Here is a 16,715-nt window from a genome sequence, read left to right as displayed (position 1 = left end):
ATATTGATATAAAAAGTAAACACCATGTTTTTACATTACTTGTGGTTTTTAATGTCACAAAGTTAGTAAAAACCACTCTCGTGACGTCAAAAACCTAAAGGCTGCACAGTTCCTGTCTTCACAATAAAAGCGCTGCACCATCCTGCCTGCGCTAACAGAATAAGAGTCTCTGCAAGCTAGCGCTCACAAGCTAGCTAGCTACGGAGTTTGCCATCAATGTATTTCTTGCAAAGTGTTTAAAGACGAGTATGGAAGCTGGACAAATAAGATGCCAAAAACCAACCACTTTCATGTGGTGTTGGACAGATAGGAGGACTTTTTCTCTTCCACAATCTAAATTCGAAAATGTGGAAGTTATCAGCACTACTGTGAATCCTGTCTGATTCCAATCAGTGCAAGTCATCAGAATAAGGTAGACTTATGTTCTTGTCTTCATGAAAGAAAGGAAGCTTTATGTTATGGTTATGATTTCAGTTGATTTCGAACATGCATAGAATTACAACATGAATTAAAAAACATGTCAACAAAAAACGTCTGATTTACAAATAATTACATATAAATTATATGTGTGTGTGCGTGTGTGCGCGGATGCGTGCGTGAAGATCAGGTGGATCACCTTGACTTGCTCATTTAAAAAATAGCTCGCCTGCTGACAAAGTGTGGGCACCCCTGTTATACAACATATTTCTGTTAAAACTCTTAATGGATCTGCCCCGATACAGTACAGCAGTGCTTTTCAACCACTGTGCCGTGGCACACTAGTGTGCCGTGAGATACAGTCTGGTGTGCCGTGGGAGATTATGTAATTTCACATATTTGGGTTAAAAACATTTTTTGCAAACCAGTAATTATAGTCTGCAAATGATGTGTTGTTGTTGAGTGTCTGTGCTGTCTAGAGCTCGGCAGGGTAACCGTGTAATACTCTTCCATATCAATAGGTGGCAGCTGGTAGCTAATTGCTTTGTAAATGCAGGTAAAAAGGTGTCTTATGCTTAAACCAAAAATAAACAAAAAGTGAGTGCCCTTAAGAAAAGGCATTGAAGCTTAGGGAAGGCTATGCAGAACGAAACTAAAACTGAACTGGCTACAAAGTAAACAAAAACAGAATGCTGGACGACAGCAAAAACTTACTGTGGAGCAAAGACGGCGTCCACAATGTACATCCGAACATGACATGACAATCAACAATGTCCCCACAAAGAAGGATAAAAACAACTGAAATATTCTTGATTGCTAAAACAAAGTAGATGCGGGAAATATAAGACATGAAACTGCTACAGGAAAATACCAAAAAAAGAGAAAAATAACTAAAACAGTACACACAGGAAAACAGCAAAAAACTCCAAATAAGTCATGGCATGATGTGACAGGTGGTGACAGTACACCTACTTTGAGACAAGAGCTATAGTGATGCATGCTTGGTTATGGTTTAAAGTCATATCCAACAATTGCGACAATGACTTTTAACTGTCAACTGATTTCTGCTGGTGGTGTGCCTCCGGATTTTTTCAACGCAAAAATGTGCCTTGGCTCAAACAGGTTGGAAAACACTGCAGTACAGTATGTCAATGTACATAACTTAAATACCTCTCGATGAAAATGTAAAAAAAATAGCGATAAAGACATCATGTAATGAGAAGAAGATGACACGTTAATACTATTAATGAACAAAACATATATATTGATAACGGTTATCTATAGTCTTTTTATGAGACATTACACATTACATGATGGCATCACGTTCACACCCCACCTCAACACTGTTTTACCAAACATAATGAATAATTGTGATTATTATTTTTGATTTTCAATACTATTAAAATGTATCTTAAATCCTAATTATTACCTTGTCCATAACCGTGCAGACCTAAATGTAAGACTAGATTCGTTGTGGCTTGTGCAGCCCTTTGAGCATACTTGCCAACCCTCCCGATTTTCCCGGGAGACTCCCGAATTTCAGTGCCCCTCCCGAAAATCTCCCGGGGCAACCATCCTCCCGAATTTCTCCCAATTTCCACCCAGACAACAATATTGGGGGCGTACCTTAAAGGCACTGCCTTTAGCGTCCTCTCTGACCTTAAAAGAAGACTATTATATATGTCTCCGTTATCCATAGGTTTATCTATAACCCATAAAGTAGGCAGGCACGGAGCTATTTCTCAGCGTGTGTTTATTCCAGCCGGCACGTTAATACACTGACACACTTTGATTGATTGATTGATTGAGACTTTTATTAGTAGGTTGCACAGTGAAGTACATATTCCGTACAATTGACCACTAAATGGTAACACCCGAATAAGTTTTTCAACTTGTTTAAGTCGGGGTCCACTTAAATTGATTCATGATACAGATATATACTATCATATATACTATCATCATAATACAGTCATCACACAAGATAATCACATTGAATTATTTACATTATTTACAACCAGGAGTGTGGAGGGGGGTGGGGTGGGGGGGGGGGGGGATATGGACATCAAGTAGTGGACATAGAGAGAGAGAGAGAGAGAGAGAGAGAGAGAGAGAGAGAGAGAGAGAGAGAGAGAGAGAGAGAGAGAGAGAGAGAGAGAGAGAGAGAGAGAGAGAGAGAGAGAGAGAGAGAGAGAGAGAGAGAGAGAGAGAGATCAGAAGGCATAAGAAAAAGAATCTGCATTTGATTATTAGCAATCCGGGGAGGGTGTTAGTTTAGGGTTGTAGCTGCCTGGAGGTGAACTTTTATAGCGGTTTTGAAGGAGGATAGAGATGCCCTTTCTTTTATACCTGTTGGGAGCGCATTCCACATTGATGTGGCATAGAAAGAGAATGAGTTAAGACCTTTGTTAGTTCGGAATCTGGGTTTAACGTGGTTAGTAGAGCACCCCCTGGTGTTGTGGTTATGGCGGTCATTTACGTTAAGGAAGTAGTTTGACATGTACTTCGGTATCAGGGAGGTGTAGCGGATTTTATAGACTAGGCTCAGTGCAAGTTGTTTAACTCTGTCCTCCACCTTGAGCCAGCCCACTTTAGAGAAGTGGGTAGGAGTGAGGTGGGATCTGGGGTGGAGGTCTAGAAGTAACCTGACTAGCTTGTTCTGAGATGTTTGGAGTTTAGATTTGAGGGTTTTGGAGGTGCTAGGGTACCAGGAGGTGCATGCGTAATCGAAAAAGGGTTGAACGAGAGTTCCCGCCAGAATCCTCAAGGTGCTTTTGTTGACCAGAGAGGAAATTCTGTAGAGAAATCTCGTTCGTTGGTTAACCTTTTTGATTACCTTGGTTGCCATTTTATCACAGGAAAGGTTAGCCTCTAGAATGGAACCTAGGTAGGTGACCTCATCTTTCCTGGTGATGACACTGTCACCTACTTTTATGGTGAAGTGATTGACTCTCTTAAGTTTGATGTGGGACCCAAACAGGATGGATTCTGTTTTACCCAAGTGGATGGATAGCTTGTTGTCAGCGAGCCAGGTGCAAATTCTACAGAGCTCAGCACTGAGGATTTTCTCCACCTGTGACTTGTCCTTGCCGGATACCAGCAGGGCAGAGTCATCCGCAAACAAAAACAATTCACAGTCACATGCCGATGACATGTCGTTTATGTATATTAGGAACAGTAAAGGTCCCAATATACTGCCTTGGGGGACTCCACAGTTCACCGAGAGGGGGGGGGACACGGTGCCGTTCACCTCTACCACCTGCTCCCTCCCCTCCAAGTAAGACTGCATCCAGCTCCAAGAGGTTTTGTTAAATCCGATTGCTCTGAGCTTATCCAACAGTATAGCGTGGTTAACGGTGTCAAAGGCCTTCTGAAGGTCCAGCATGACCATGCCGCAGTATTTGCCCGCGTCCACCTCATGTTTGATGTGGTCGGTCAGATAGAGAAGGCATGTGTCAGTGGAGTGGTTAGTTCTGAAGCCGGATTGGAATTTGTACATGAGTTTATTAGTGGCAAGGTAACTATCGACCTGTTCATAAACTATTTTCTCCATTACTTTCGAAATGGAGCTGAGAATAGAAACAGGTCGGTAGTTGCCAGGTTCCAATTTGCTTCCTTTTTTAAAGAGGGGAGTTACTCTTGCTATCTTAAAATCTTTTGGTACTTGGCCTTGTGTAATTGATAGGTTTATTATGTGCGTGATGATCGGGGCAATGATGGAGGCAGAGTCCCTGAGGAATCTGGAGGGAATATTATCAAGACCGGTGGCCTTGTTAGGGTGGAGCGCGCTCAATTTTTTAAACACCTCATCAGCTGTGACCATTTCTAATTTGAAATCATTGTTGGATACTCCTAGCTTTCTGTAGAAGGCTTTAATGTGTTCTACACCAAAGCGACCAGAGTGGTGGGACAGCTTGTTGACAAGAGTTGCAGCTATGCTGGTGAAAAAGGCGTTAAGTCTGCTAGCTACCTCCATTTTGTCTGTAATGAGGGAGTCACCCTCCTTGATGCTGATGTTGGTGAGTCTTGTTTTAAGTTTCTGGCTGCAACCAGGAAGCTGGTTGTTGAGAATTTTCCAGAGCTCACGTGGCTTATTCGTGTTTTCCTCTATTTTGTCGTTAATGTAATTTTTTTTTAAGGATTTAGTCAGGTTGGTTGACTTATTTCTTAATTTATTGCATTGCTTTTTGAGAGTTGAAAGGAGTAATTTGAGGTTGATATTATTGGGTTGTTTATCTACTTCTGTTTTACATTTTTGGTATTCAGAGTATTTCCTGTCTCTGTCTTTTATGGCAGCTAATAGGTCCGGATTCATCCATGGTTCCGAGCGGGCTTTGATCCTGACTGTTTTCACGGGAGCCATGTCATTTAGTATCTTTAGGAACGCCGTTTTGAAGCGATCCCAAGCGACATCGACCAGGTTGCTCGCGAGCACAGGGGACCAGTCCCACTCATCTAATTTTAAATTGAAATTGTCATTGGAGTATTTTTTGAGGGATCTGGATTGGGCTGTTATGTGGCCATTGGCTTTAGGTTTAGCTATTTTACGGGTGCAGAAGGTTAGATAGTGGTCGCTAAGACCACAGATCATGACCCCACTATTTTTTATTTTAGGCCGGTCTGAAGTGAGAATGAGATCTATGGTTGATTGGGTGGAATCACACACTCTTGTGGGTAGCGCTATTAGCTGGGAAAGACCGTGGAGATTACAAAACTTGCTGAAGGATCTGAAGACAGGCGCATCTTTGTGTTGAATATCTGTGTTCAGATCCCCAGTTATAATTTTCTCCATGTTGTCTGTCCCCGCCAAGCATTCTTCCAAAGCCCCATAGAAATCACTCTGATTAGGGGGTCTATAAACAGTCCCTATTAGTACCGGCTTAGCATTTTTAAATTTGATTTCCGCCCACACAGATTCCAGGTTATTGTGGTTAAGATCAGTGCGAGTTATGTATTTAATATCCTGGTGAATATACATACAAACGCCCCCACCGTGTTTATTCCTATCCTTTCTGATAACCGAAAAGTTTTGTATTTCTATCTCTGAATCAGAAATACTTTGATCAAATTTGGTTTCAGAGAAACACAAGATTTTTACCTTCGTGTTGAGGAACATTTCTCTGATTTGGTCGAGTTTGGCTCCAGAGAGGCTGTTCACATTAAGGTGGATGATGTGTAGTCCACTGGAACCAAAAAGAGCATCAGAGTCCGCTGTGTTGTGGTACTGACCAGAAAAATAGTTGGTTATTATTGCTGTTGCAGTTGAAGAGCAAGGAGAGAGAGGAGAGAGAGAGGGGGGCATATTGATCGTCCTCCAGGTGAAGGGGGAGGGAGAGAAAGGGGGAGGGGAGGGAGAGGGAGGAGGAGGCCAGGTAGGGTTGCTGGGGGATGGGTTGGGTTTCCTTTTGGCGGGCTTTTTTGAAGACAAAGAGAAAGAGAATAACGAAAATGTTTGTGTAAAGGCGCCTCTAAATCCTGTGTATGGCGCGTCCTCGGCCGTCCGGGACCGGGGAGAGGTCGCGTGGACCCCCGCCATCTCGTGCAGTTCCCCGCAATCACCGATGTCTGGGTCGCCGTCCACCGCAGCCGCCGCGTCGTTCACCGCCGCTGAGTCGCTGCCTTCTCTGATGACTGGGTCGTCCTCCACCGCCGCCGCCGAGCCTCCGACCGTGTCGATGAACGGGGCGAAGTCCTCCGCCGAGCCGCCGACCGCAGGAGCACAGGTGAGCTTGAGCTGAGACGAGCCGGTAGCCGAGTTAGCTTCGATGGCGACGCTAGCAGTAGCATTGCTAGTCTTCGCCAGTCGGGACAACATTAACCGTGTTGTTGCAGGTCCAGGGTTGAGTTCAGTGTCTCCTGATAGTAGAAGTAATAGTAGTATTATTGACTTTCTGTCTATCCTTCCAGTCAGGGGCATGTTTCTTCTGCCTCGATGTGCAGACAAGCACGATGCTAACACGTTAGCTCCGAAGCCAAGGTGCTTCGCCGATATATTGTCGTGGAGATAAAAGTCACTGTGTATGTCCATTTCGCGTTCTCGACTCTCATTTTCAAGAGGGTAGAGTATCCGAGGAGGTTTAAAATATAAATCCGTAATCCACAGTAGAAAAAGGAGGAAGTGTGGGATAATCCGAGCAGTTGTTTGGATTCCCGATCGGGAGCGAAAGAGGGTGCGACCGCTCATCTCGGCGTATGGTACAGCCGGCGTATGGTACACAACATCCGGATTCCCATCATGCATTGCTTCAAAACTACGGCAAGTAGTAATGTCCAAAAACATAACAGAGACGAAGCAGAAGAACGAAGAAGAGACGTCGCGCAAGTTCCAAAATGATTGGAAAAAATAATTTCAGTTCATCCAGGACAGCTCGAAGGGGAACGCGGTATGCTACCTGCAAATTTTGTAGATCAGACTTCTCCATTTAACACGGTGGCCGAACAGATATACTCATTCATGAACGGATTATTTATATATATATATATATATATATATATATATATATAAAATAAATACTTGAAAATATATAAAGGTTGGCAAGTATGCCTTTGAGACACTTGTGATTAAGGACTATATAAATAATTTTTGATTGATTGATTGATTGATTTCATACATGAACACTTTTTATCTATATGGACAAAAAGTGCAGTTACATGTTATCTTACCAGGTGCCATCTTGCATAATTTAAACATTTATGTTTATGCATGTTATTATTGTTCTGCCATGTTACTTTGTTTATAACGTGCGCGCGCGCGCAAAACCAGTGAGGTTGGCACGTTGTGAAAATCATAAAAATAAAAACAGAATATAATGATTTTCAAATCCTTTTCAACATATATTTAATTGAATAGCCCGCAAAGACAATATATTTAATGTTTGAACTGAGAAACTTTTTTTTTTTTGTTGCAAATAATCATTGACTTAAAAATTTAATGGCAGCCACACATTGCAAAAAGTTGGCACAGGGGCATTTTTACCACTGTGTTACATGGCGAAGGGGACGGCATGGCGAAGTTGGTAGAGTGGCCGGGCCAGTAATCGGAGGGTTGCTGGTTACTGGGGTTCAATCCCCACCTTCTACCATCCTAGTCACGTCCGTTGTGTCCTTGGGCAAGACACTTCACCCTTGCTCCTGATGGCTGCTGGTTAGCGCCTTGCATGGCAGCTCCCGCCATCAGTGTGTGAATGTGTGTGTGAATGGGTGAATGTGGAAATACTGTCAAAGCGCTTTGAGTACCTTGAAGGTAGAAAAGCGCTATACAAGTATAACCCATTTATCATTTCTCATTTATTTCCTTTTAACAACACTCAGTAAACGTTTAGGAACTGAGACCCATTTTTGAAGCTTTTCAGGTGGAATTATTTCCCATTCTTGCTTGATGTTCAACAGTCCGGGATCTCCGTTGTTGTATTTTAGGCTTCAAAATGCGCCACACATTTTCAATAGGAGACAGGTCTGGACTACTGGCAGGCCAGTCAAGTACCCGCACTCTTTTATTACGAAGCCACGCTGTTGTAACACGTGCAGAATGTGGCTTGGCATTGTCTTGCTGAAATAAGCAGGGGCGTCCATGAAAAAGACGTTGCCTGCATGGCAACATACAGTATGTTGCTCCAAAACCTGTATGTACCTTTCAGCAATAATGGTGCCTTCACAGATGTGTAAGACCCATGCCTTGGGCACTAATACACCCCCATACCATCACAGATGCTGGCTTTTGAACTTTGCGCCTATAACAACTTTCCCTCTTCGGTCCGGAAGACACGACGGCAACGGTTTCCAAAAACAATTTGAAATGTGGTCTGCTCTTCGGTCCGGAAGACACGACTGCAACAGTTTCCAAAAACAATTTGAAATGTGGACTCGTCAGACCATAGAACACTTTTCCACTTTGCATCAGTCCATCTTAGATGAGCTCGGGCGCAGCGAAGCCGGCGGCGTTTCTGGTTGTTGATAAATGGCTTTCGCTTTGCATAGTAGGGTTTAACTTGCACTTACAGATGTAGCGACAAACTGTAGTAACTGACATAGGGCTGGGTGGTATGGCCTTTTTTTAATATCTCTATATTTTTAAGCCATATCGCGATACACGATATATATCTCGATAGTTTGCCTTAGCCTTGAATGAACACTTGATGCATATAATCACAGCAGTATGATGATTTTATGTGTCTACATTAAAACATTCTTGTTCATACTGCATTAATATATGCTCATTTTAAACTTTCATGCAGAGAGGGAAATCACATCTTAGTCAATTGAGCAAAACTGTATTTATTAAACAGTAAAGCAGCGGCACATTTCATATCATTTCCAAAACAGAAAGTGCAAGATTATTTTAAAACAAGCTACAAGTGCACTTTTGTGCATGATGACACACAAGATATTTCAATAAGTGTCACATAAAAATGAACTGCATATCAAATAGTATATGTCCTATGGTGTTGATGTGGAAATAGTTGCTTCAGCATTTAGTTCTGTGTGGCACCGAACGGAGATGTTGACATGATATAAAGACATATTCCCGCTTGAAGCCAAACCACCGTCAGACGATGGACCCCGTGCTGTTTTTCTTGGGAATGAATTATTCCTACATTTGTTACCAGATTCGCACCTTCTTTCGCTCGTATTACCACTCGCACCGCACCGCTAGCTGTTAGCATCACAGCTAACGTTACCATGTCGCTACTTCTCGCTCCGCGGTAGCGTGTGACGTTGCTCACGTGACAGTATGTGACGTATGTAAGAAGGTGCGCTTGTTTTAAAGTCTCTGTGAGAAGGAGAGACAGGAAAGAGTGAGAAACGCATGCAGTTTAATGCCCCGCAGCTAAAAGCAACTGTGTGAGAACGTATACTCCAATATCACGATAGTCATTTTCTATATCGCACAGAGACAAACCCCGCGATATATCAAGTATATCGATATATCGCCCAGCCCTATACTGACTGTGGTTTTCTGAAGCGGTCCTGAACCCATGTGATGATATCCTTTACACGCTGATGTCACTTTTTGATGCAGGGATCGAAGGTCATGGGCATTCACTGTTGGTTTTTGGACTTTCTCCAGATCCTCTGAACCGTTTAAAGATGAAATCCCTAAATTCCTTGCAGTAGCTCGTTGAAAAATTTTGTTCTTAAACTGTTGGACAATTTGCTCACGCATTTGTTCACAAATTGGTGACCCTCACCCCATCCTTGTTTTAGAATGACTGAGCATTTCATGGAAGCTGATTTTATACCCAATCATTGCACCCACCTGTTCCCAATTAGCCCTGTTCACCTGTGGGATGTTCCAAATAAGTGTTTGATGAGCATTCCTTAACTTTCTCCGTCTTTTTTGCCACCTGTGCCAGCTTTTTTGAAACATGTGGCAGGCATCAAATTCCAAGTGAGCTAATATTTGAAAAAATAACTAAGTTTCTCAGTTGAATGTTAAATATCTTGTCTTTGCAGTCTATACAATTGAATATAGGTTGAAAAGATTTGCAAATCATTGTATTCTCTTTTTATTTAGGATTTACACAACGTGCCAACTTCACTGTTTTGGGTTTTGTATAAGAACGTTCGACAGACCAACGATGACATGTTCATTTTCAAACATTCCCTATCATGCATTCAACTACAAGTTGACGTACCTTGTACTCGATGTATTGTTGTGGATGGTGGTTCCGGAGTTGGCTCATCATGTTTGAAGTGTTGCCTCCCTATGCCTGGTACTTATTTCCTACATTTTCTGTTATTGAGCCACCTATGCCTCAATTATTTTATCCTCAGCAAGCTTTACGGATCCAAAATACGTCCAAACTTCAGATTTGGTCGTTAACCACAAGGGCAAACTCTCAAGAGCAATGTCCATGTTTAGTTTTCCGCCATTGCAAACAGCAATAGTACAAATGCACCATCTTGTGAGGAGCGGCTGCTGCTGCGTTTCGAGGAAGTGAGCAATTTTGCCTAAAATGCAATAATAAATGAAAATGTTCGATAATTACAACATTAACTGTATTACTTACGGTCCGGAATTTTACCGTGGTTTGTCATTATACCGTTTACCGTTACAGCCCTAGTTCATTAACAAGTAAAAGTTAAGGGCTGTCACGGCATGCTTGTCATCAATGCTGGTCAATTTTTTTAGCATTGCGGAAAGTGACAAGGGCGGTCGCGGCATTTGCCTCAGTTGCCGTGGTTAAATTGGAACCTGCGTGTAGATGTACATACTAAGGATGTAATGGTATAATGATAACGCGGTAAAATTCCAAATGGTTAGTAATACCGTTTAATTTTTTGATTACAGAAAAACCTTAATTTAGTAATGCATTTTAGGCAACACTGCTTACTTCTTGAAAACTGAAGCGCCACAGCGCATGCGCACTTGTGCCGTAGGCCCGAGAAAACATGGCAACGACTACACCGATTTTGCTTTGAAAATGTTTCCTCAGAGTAAACCGAACTGATCGCTTTGTCTCATTTCATTTCAATCGCTTCTAATTCCGTGGAGTCTCGGTGTACGTTAAGAGCACAATGCTTTTGGAGAAAAATATTTGATGTTGCGGTTTCATTTTGAACGTGCAACTAGCGCCCGTCCGTCAGCTGCTGGGACTGAGAGTTACCATGCAGCAGGCGAAGTGTCGGGAACGTTGCTACAACTTGTTTATAAAGTCTTTAGCTTGTTGACTGGAATGCTCACTTGTCCTTTAATTGAACTGCTAATATTGTCAGTGTTCCAATAACATCAATACTAGCTCAAATGTTGTGTAATCTCATCGAATTGAACGCAGGCTGAGTTGTCGGTGAGGCACAAAGATTGTGTATTTTAGATGAGAGATATCACTCCTGTTTATTTTTGTTAGCCAAACTCTTGCACTGAAGTACATGTTTGTTGAAGAAGAACAAAGCTTGTTTATTTGACTTTACCTTCATTCCCCAAACTGCTTTGTGTTTTATATTGATATCATAAACATGTTGGTGTTTATGGTGTATAGTTAATTACTATACAAAATATTCCTGCTCAAACTCTTAACAGATCTGTCCCGATACAGCATGTACATGTACACAGTCGTACATGTACATGTACACAGTCGTACATGTAAATGTTTGTACATAACTTAAAAAATACCTCTCTATGAAAATGTAAAAATATAGTTAAAGGCATCATGTAATAAAGAAAAACTGACGCGCTGATACTATTAATGAATAAAAAATACCAATATTTGTCTTTAAATATATAGATAACATTTATCTAGAGCATTTTAATAGAAATTACAAATTACATGATGGCGTCACACCCCAATATTGTTTTACCGAACATAATGAATAATCCTGATTAATAATCGTGGCTTCAATAATGATAAAAAATAATCTTAATGATTATTTTGCCCATAATCCTGCAGTCCTATGTGTAAGACTAGAACTCATATACTGTATGAACGCTGTTTTTATCTATATGGACAAAAAGTGCACTCTTGTGCCTTGCGAAATTTTCACATTTATTTTGGCACACTTTTGACACCCCTGCTATAGATAATAAAACATTTAACCTGATAAATCTATGGATAAAAAGCAGAGCCTGGCTACGCATGCGCGTTTATCATAACTCTCTCGCTCTCTGCCCCTCCCTCACGAATGCTGCTGCGCGCACAATTTGTTTTGATTTTAACCCTGAACGTACATTGAAAATACACGCAACCATAACTCCAAATGCCGGACATTTGAGGCATTTAAGAAACTCCGCCCGGACAGCCCCGCAAAAGAGGACATGTCCGGTGAAAAGAGGACGTATGGTCAAGTCTATCCTAGCCCGGTCACTGCTAGGATGAAACCGATCAGCGATCAGTTTCACCGGACATCTCCTCTTTTGCTAGCATGCTAGCAGCTAACGGGCTACGATAGACTAACCATACGTCCTCTTTTCCCCGGACATGTCCTCTTTTGCAGAGCTGTCCGGGCAGAGTTTCTTAAATGCCTTTTGAGTATTGTTTACACAACGTGCAGTACGCTACTTAATATGTCCGTTTGGAAACTCGTTCGGTACACCTCCGCACCGAACCGAAACCCCCGTACCGAAACGGTTCAATACACGTACCGTTACACCCCTGTACCGTTACACCCCATATGTGTGTGTGTGTGTGTGTGTGTGTGTGTGTGTGTGTGTGTGTGTGTGTGTGTGTGTGTGTGTGTGTGTGTGTGTGTGTGTGTGTGTGTGTGTGTGTGTGTGTGTGTGTGTGTGTATATACACACACATATATATATACATATATATATATATATATATATATATATATATATATATATATATATATATATATATATATATATATATATATATATATATATATATATATATATATATACAGTATGTATATATATATGTACACTGCTGTTCAAAAGTTTGGGGTCACCCAAACAATTTTGTGGAATAGCCTTCATTTCTAAGAACAAGAATAGACTGTCGAGTTTCAGATGAAAGTTCTCTTTTTTTGGCCAATTTGAGCGTTTAATTGACCCCATAAATGTGATGCTCCAGAAACTCAATCTGCTCAAAGGAAGGTCAGTTTTGTAGCTTCTGTAACGAGCTAAACTGTTTTCAGATGTGTGAACATGATTGCACAAGGGTTTTCTAATCATCAATTAGCCTTCTGAGCCAATGCGCAAACACATTGTACCATTAGAACACTGGAGTGATAGTTGCTGGAAATGGGCCTCTATACACCTATGTAGATATTGCACCAAAAACCAGACATTTGCAGCTAGAATAGTCATTTACCACATTAGCAATGTATAGAGTGTATTTCTTTAAAGTTAAGACTAGTTTAAAGTTATCTTCATTGAAAAGTACAGTGTTTTTCCTTCAAAAATAAGGACATTTCAATGTGACCCCAAACTTTTGAACGGTAGTGTATATATATATGTTTATATATATATATATATTAGGTCTGTGAATCTTTGGGTGTCCCACGATTCGATTCAGAATCGATTCTTGGGGTCACGATTCGATTCGAAATCGATATTTTTTTTTCAATTCAACACTATTCTCGATTCAAAAACGATTTTTTTTTTTTTTTTTTTTTTTTAAAATGAAAACAATACACAACAATACCATAATAATGCAATACAATTTCAAAAGCAAACCCAATTTTGCTGCCGGTGGTGTTAGTGGATGATCCTTTTCCTCTGATAACTGTGGGTGGTGTCTGTCCAAGTGAGCGCGGGGATTTGAAGTATTCCCAAAATACTTAACTTTAGCGTTGCAAAGTCTGCAAATTGCATGAGTCATGTCAAGCCCTTTCTTGCCACGGTAAAATCCAAAGTGTCTCCAAACGTTTGCTTTCAAAGCCCGCGTGCGTGCGTGCGTGTGCGCGCGCGCACAGACTCATTTTTACTGATCAATGTGGCCCCAGAGTCAAAATAATTGCCCAGGTCTGAGTTAAAGGAAGGCTGTTGGGATTAGGGCTGCACGAAAAACGTAATTGCGATTTTTCCTGTCCAAAATTTGCGACTGCGATTAAATTTGCGATTTTTATATTTTTTGCATATACTGTAAATGTATAAAACTGCGCATAAACAGAGTACATGTTACTTTTACAATGTCAATTAACATGTTTGTCTCAAGGTGCCACACATTAGAACAATATGCAATAATTTACTTTAGAAAATGTTTTGCTTTATGCAGACAGACTCAGAGCGCTTGTCCACATTATGCTCTTAAACTGAAGAAATAACAGATAAAACCAATAGTGTTTATAATGAATGCAAATAACATTTTAAAAACATACAAACTTTTATCATTACTGTACAATTTTTTACCATTGTACTGTAATTGGAAGGTAAATAACATTATTCTAAATAAACAACAATTAAATATTCATCTTTGTAAGCAAATATTTAAGTTAAATATATATTAAACATCGTAAACTACATTTTTCACCCAGTTGGAAAAACTAGGTCGGGTTGTCATTTTTGTTGTGTTCTCATCATGGCATTCTTGCTCGTTCATCCGTGATGATTGGCTCATATTGCCCCTCCGATTTGAAGCTGAAATATTCCCACAACAGGACTTTTGGCTTTGTAACTATATTTTTTCCCACCTAATTCTTGTTACTTTGCGGAACTTCTTACTAGCGAGTTGCAAGGCTCTATGTCCGTTTTTCCTGTGTGTGCAAAGCTGGCAGTCTTGCTCTCCGCCCATCGAGACAAAGATTGTGAATGACTGAAAAGATGGTTCTCTGCGTTCGGTTATTTCTACTGGTAAATAAACGTGCCAAGGTTCTGGGAGCGATGCACAGAGTGAGACATCTTTTCTCCCTGCTTGAAGTAAGAGAGGAAGACACGCTATTCGGATTGACGAACATGTCTGTCAATCAAATGCCTCTTGTGGTCACGTTATCGTACTAATTAAAACTTCAATGTCGATTCGATTTTGATTAATCGTGCAGCCCCAGCCGTAATACATTGTTTTCAAAGAAATGATTCTAACGGGAAAAGTTTATAGTTCTTTGATTGCTCACATGTGTTGTACTGTTTGACGACGGTGCCTTCATTAGTGCCGTGGCCTTTCGTCCGAGCACATGTGGCAAAAGAAGTGATGCTGATCTTTAGAGGTCTTTCCTCCCCGCTCGCACAATCCTCCATGCCACTCGCATCAGCAGCCATAGATCACGGCTGTCGCAGCATGTGTAGGTGCTTGCACCCCTCTGTTAGCCTCATCACTCATTCCTCCCTCGTCAGCCGGGATGCTGATCTCGCCCCCCCCCCCCCCCCCCCCCCACCTCGCGTTTTCGTTCACTTGCTTTCTCACACCATTTTTTTAATTAGGCACACAAAAAAATAAAATCAAAGAAGGCATGAATATTCATAAGAAAGCCACATTAATATGCACAATTATGCAAATCAGCATGCAATTAAGCCTTGTGTCTCCAGAGAGCTTGGATAGCATTAGTGCACAAGACGGGCGAGAGAGGATGATGGGGGTATTTTGAGGAGTTTTCAGCTTCACCAGCCTTTTGGCTGAGTGTTCCTTTGTGTGTTGCACATGGTGTCTTTCTTTACCTAAACATGGCAGCGTGCGTTTCGGCTTTGCATCTTGTCTTGAGCCAGTCTACACGTTTCCATTTTGCTTAAAATGATTTGCTAAATTGCCTATTTTGTTCTTTCCCAAGTCTTTATAATGAACACTGATCATTACGCTTAGAATCCTTTTCCCATAGATACATTTTACATCATATTGCATGTTTAAAGCAACAGCAGCTTATTTAATCGTTAGAGGTTTTCTTAATGGTTTGCACAAGTCCACTGTGGCCACTTAAGCACATAAAATTTTGGTGGCCTGGTCCTTTTAATGTTATTCCAGCATCAATGATGCATATTGATATCTTCAGCCGTTTTCTTGCTCCACATTCATTTACTTGCCTCAATTTATAACAAAATTGTCTTATTTCAGCACTTGACGAGCGCAGCAGCTCTGGTTCCTGGGGTTCGGCAGAACAGAATAGTCCTTCCTTCAGCCAAGGACGGGTAAGATATAAATGCAGTTTTCCCAAATTGTTGCCAGATGCATATTTTGTAAATTACTGCTTTTGCTAATCAAACATACACCCCAACAGCAGGGCGGCTGAGTTCTGTGCTTGTTTGATGTGAAGTTGTAGTTTTGCTCTGTACCTAATAACCTTGGCTTTGATTCCTGAATTGGCAAGCCATCTAGTAGCCCAAAACCTCTGTGAAAGCCCACCGGTAATTTCTGTCTCACATCCGCCATAACTGCCTTGGCACCGCTCAGTGTAAAGTATAAGGAACAAGGGCTGAAGTGCATGCAGCAGGCTTTGATTAGCACGCATTGATAATTAAGAAAGTCGCTTCGAATCCCCCAAGCTGATGCAGATTTGTCTGGCATGTGTCCTGCGAGTTAAGCAGCAGAGCAGAGGGAGGAAAACCTTAAAACCCAGTAGTTGTGCCAACATGAGGGCGATAGCCAGGAAGAGTGGTTATCATGCCTATTGAGCCATAATCTTCTCAAAAGCATCATGTCCTGTGCACCGTGTGTTCCTGCAGGGCTACGGAGAAGGAGCCCACTACAGTGAACATGAAAGCTTGTCCTCTCCTTTCATAAGTTCAGGGATTGCAGGTAAGATTTGCAATGTCTTTGTTCTTATTAGGATCTGAAGTCTAATCTAGTTGTTATTTTTGTTATGTTATTATATTAACCAACTCTTTTTATTAGGGACGTCACGGTATGAAAATGTATCACGGTTATTGTGACCAAATTTATCACGGTTTTTGCGGTATTTTTAAATGTGCTCGTTTTCAGAAAG

General features: G+C 41.3%; 1 protein-coding gene across 10 annotated transcripts in view; it reads left to right on the top strand.

Moving 5' to 3' along the window:
- tcf3b (transcription factor 3b) overlaps positions 1-16,715 on the top strand; it is a 142,602-nt gene that overhangs the window by 81,844 nt on the left and 44,043 nt on the right. For all 10 annotated transcript variants that reach the window (XM_062038708.1, XM_062038713.1, XM_062038706.1 and 7 more), the window contains 2 exons: positions 15,848-15,921; positions 16,456-16,528. In XM_062038708.1, coding sequence (XP_061894692.1) covers positions 15,848-15,921; positions 16,456-16,528 — 147 coding nt within the window. The remainder of the gene's footprint in view (positions 1-15,847; positions 15,922-16,455; positions 16,529-16,715) is intronic.

This window comes from Entelurus aequoreus, linkage group LG27, assembly GCF_033978785.1.
Source record: "Entelurus aequoreus isolate RoL-2023_Sb linkage group LG27, RoL_Eaeq_v1.1, whole genome shotgun sequence".
Taxonomy (NCBI): domain Eukaryota; kingdom Metazoa; phylum Chordata; class Actinopteri; order Syngnathiformes; family Syngnathidae; genus Entelurus; species Entelurus aequoreus.
The sequence above is the reverse complement of the archived record's forward strand: the minus strand, read 5'-3'. Positions and strand labels throughout refer to the sequence as shown.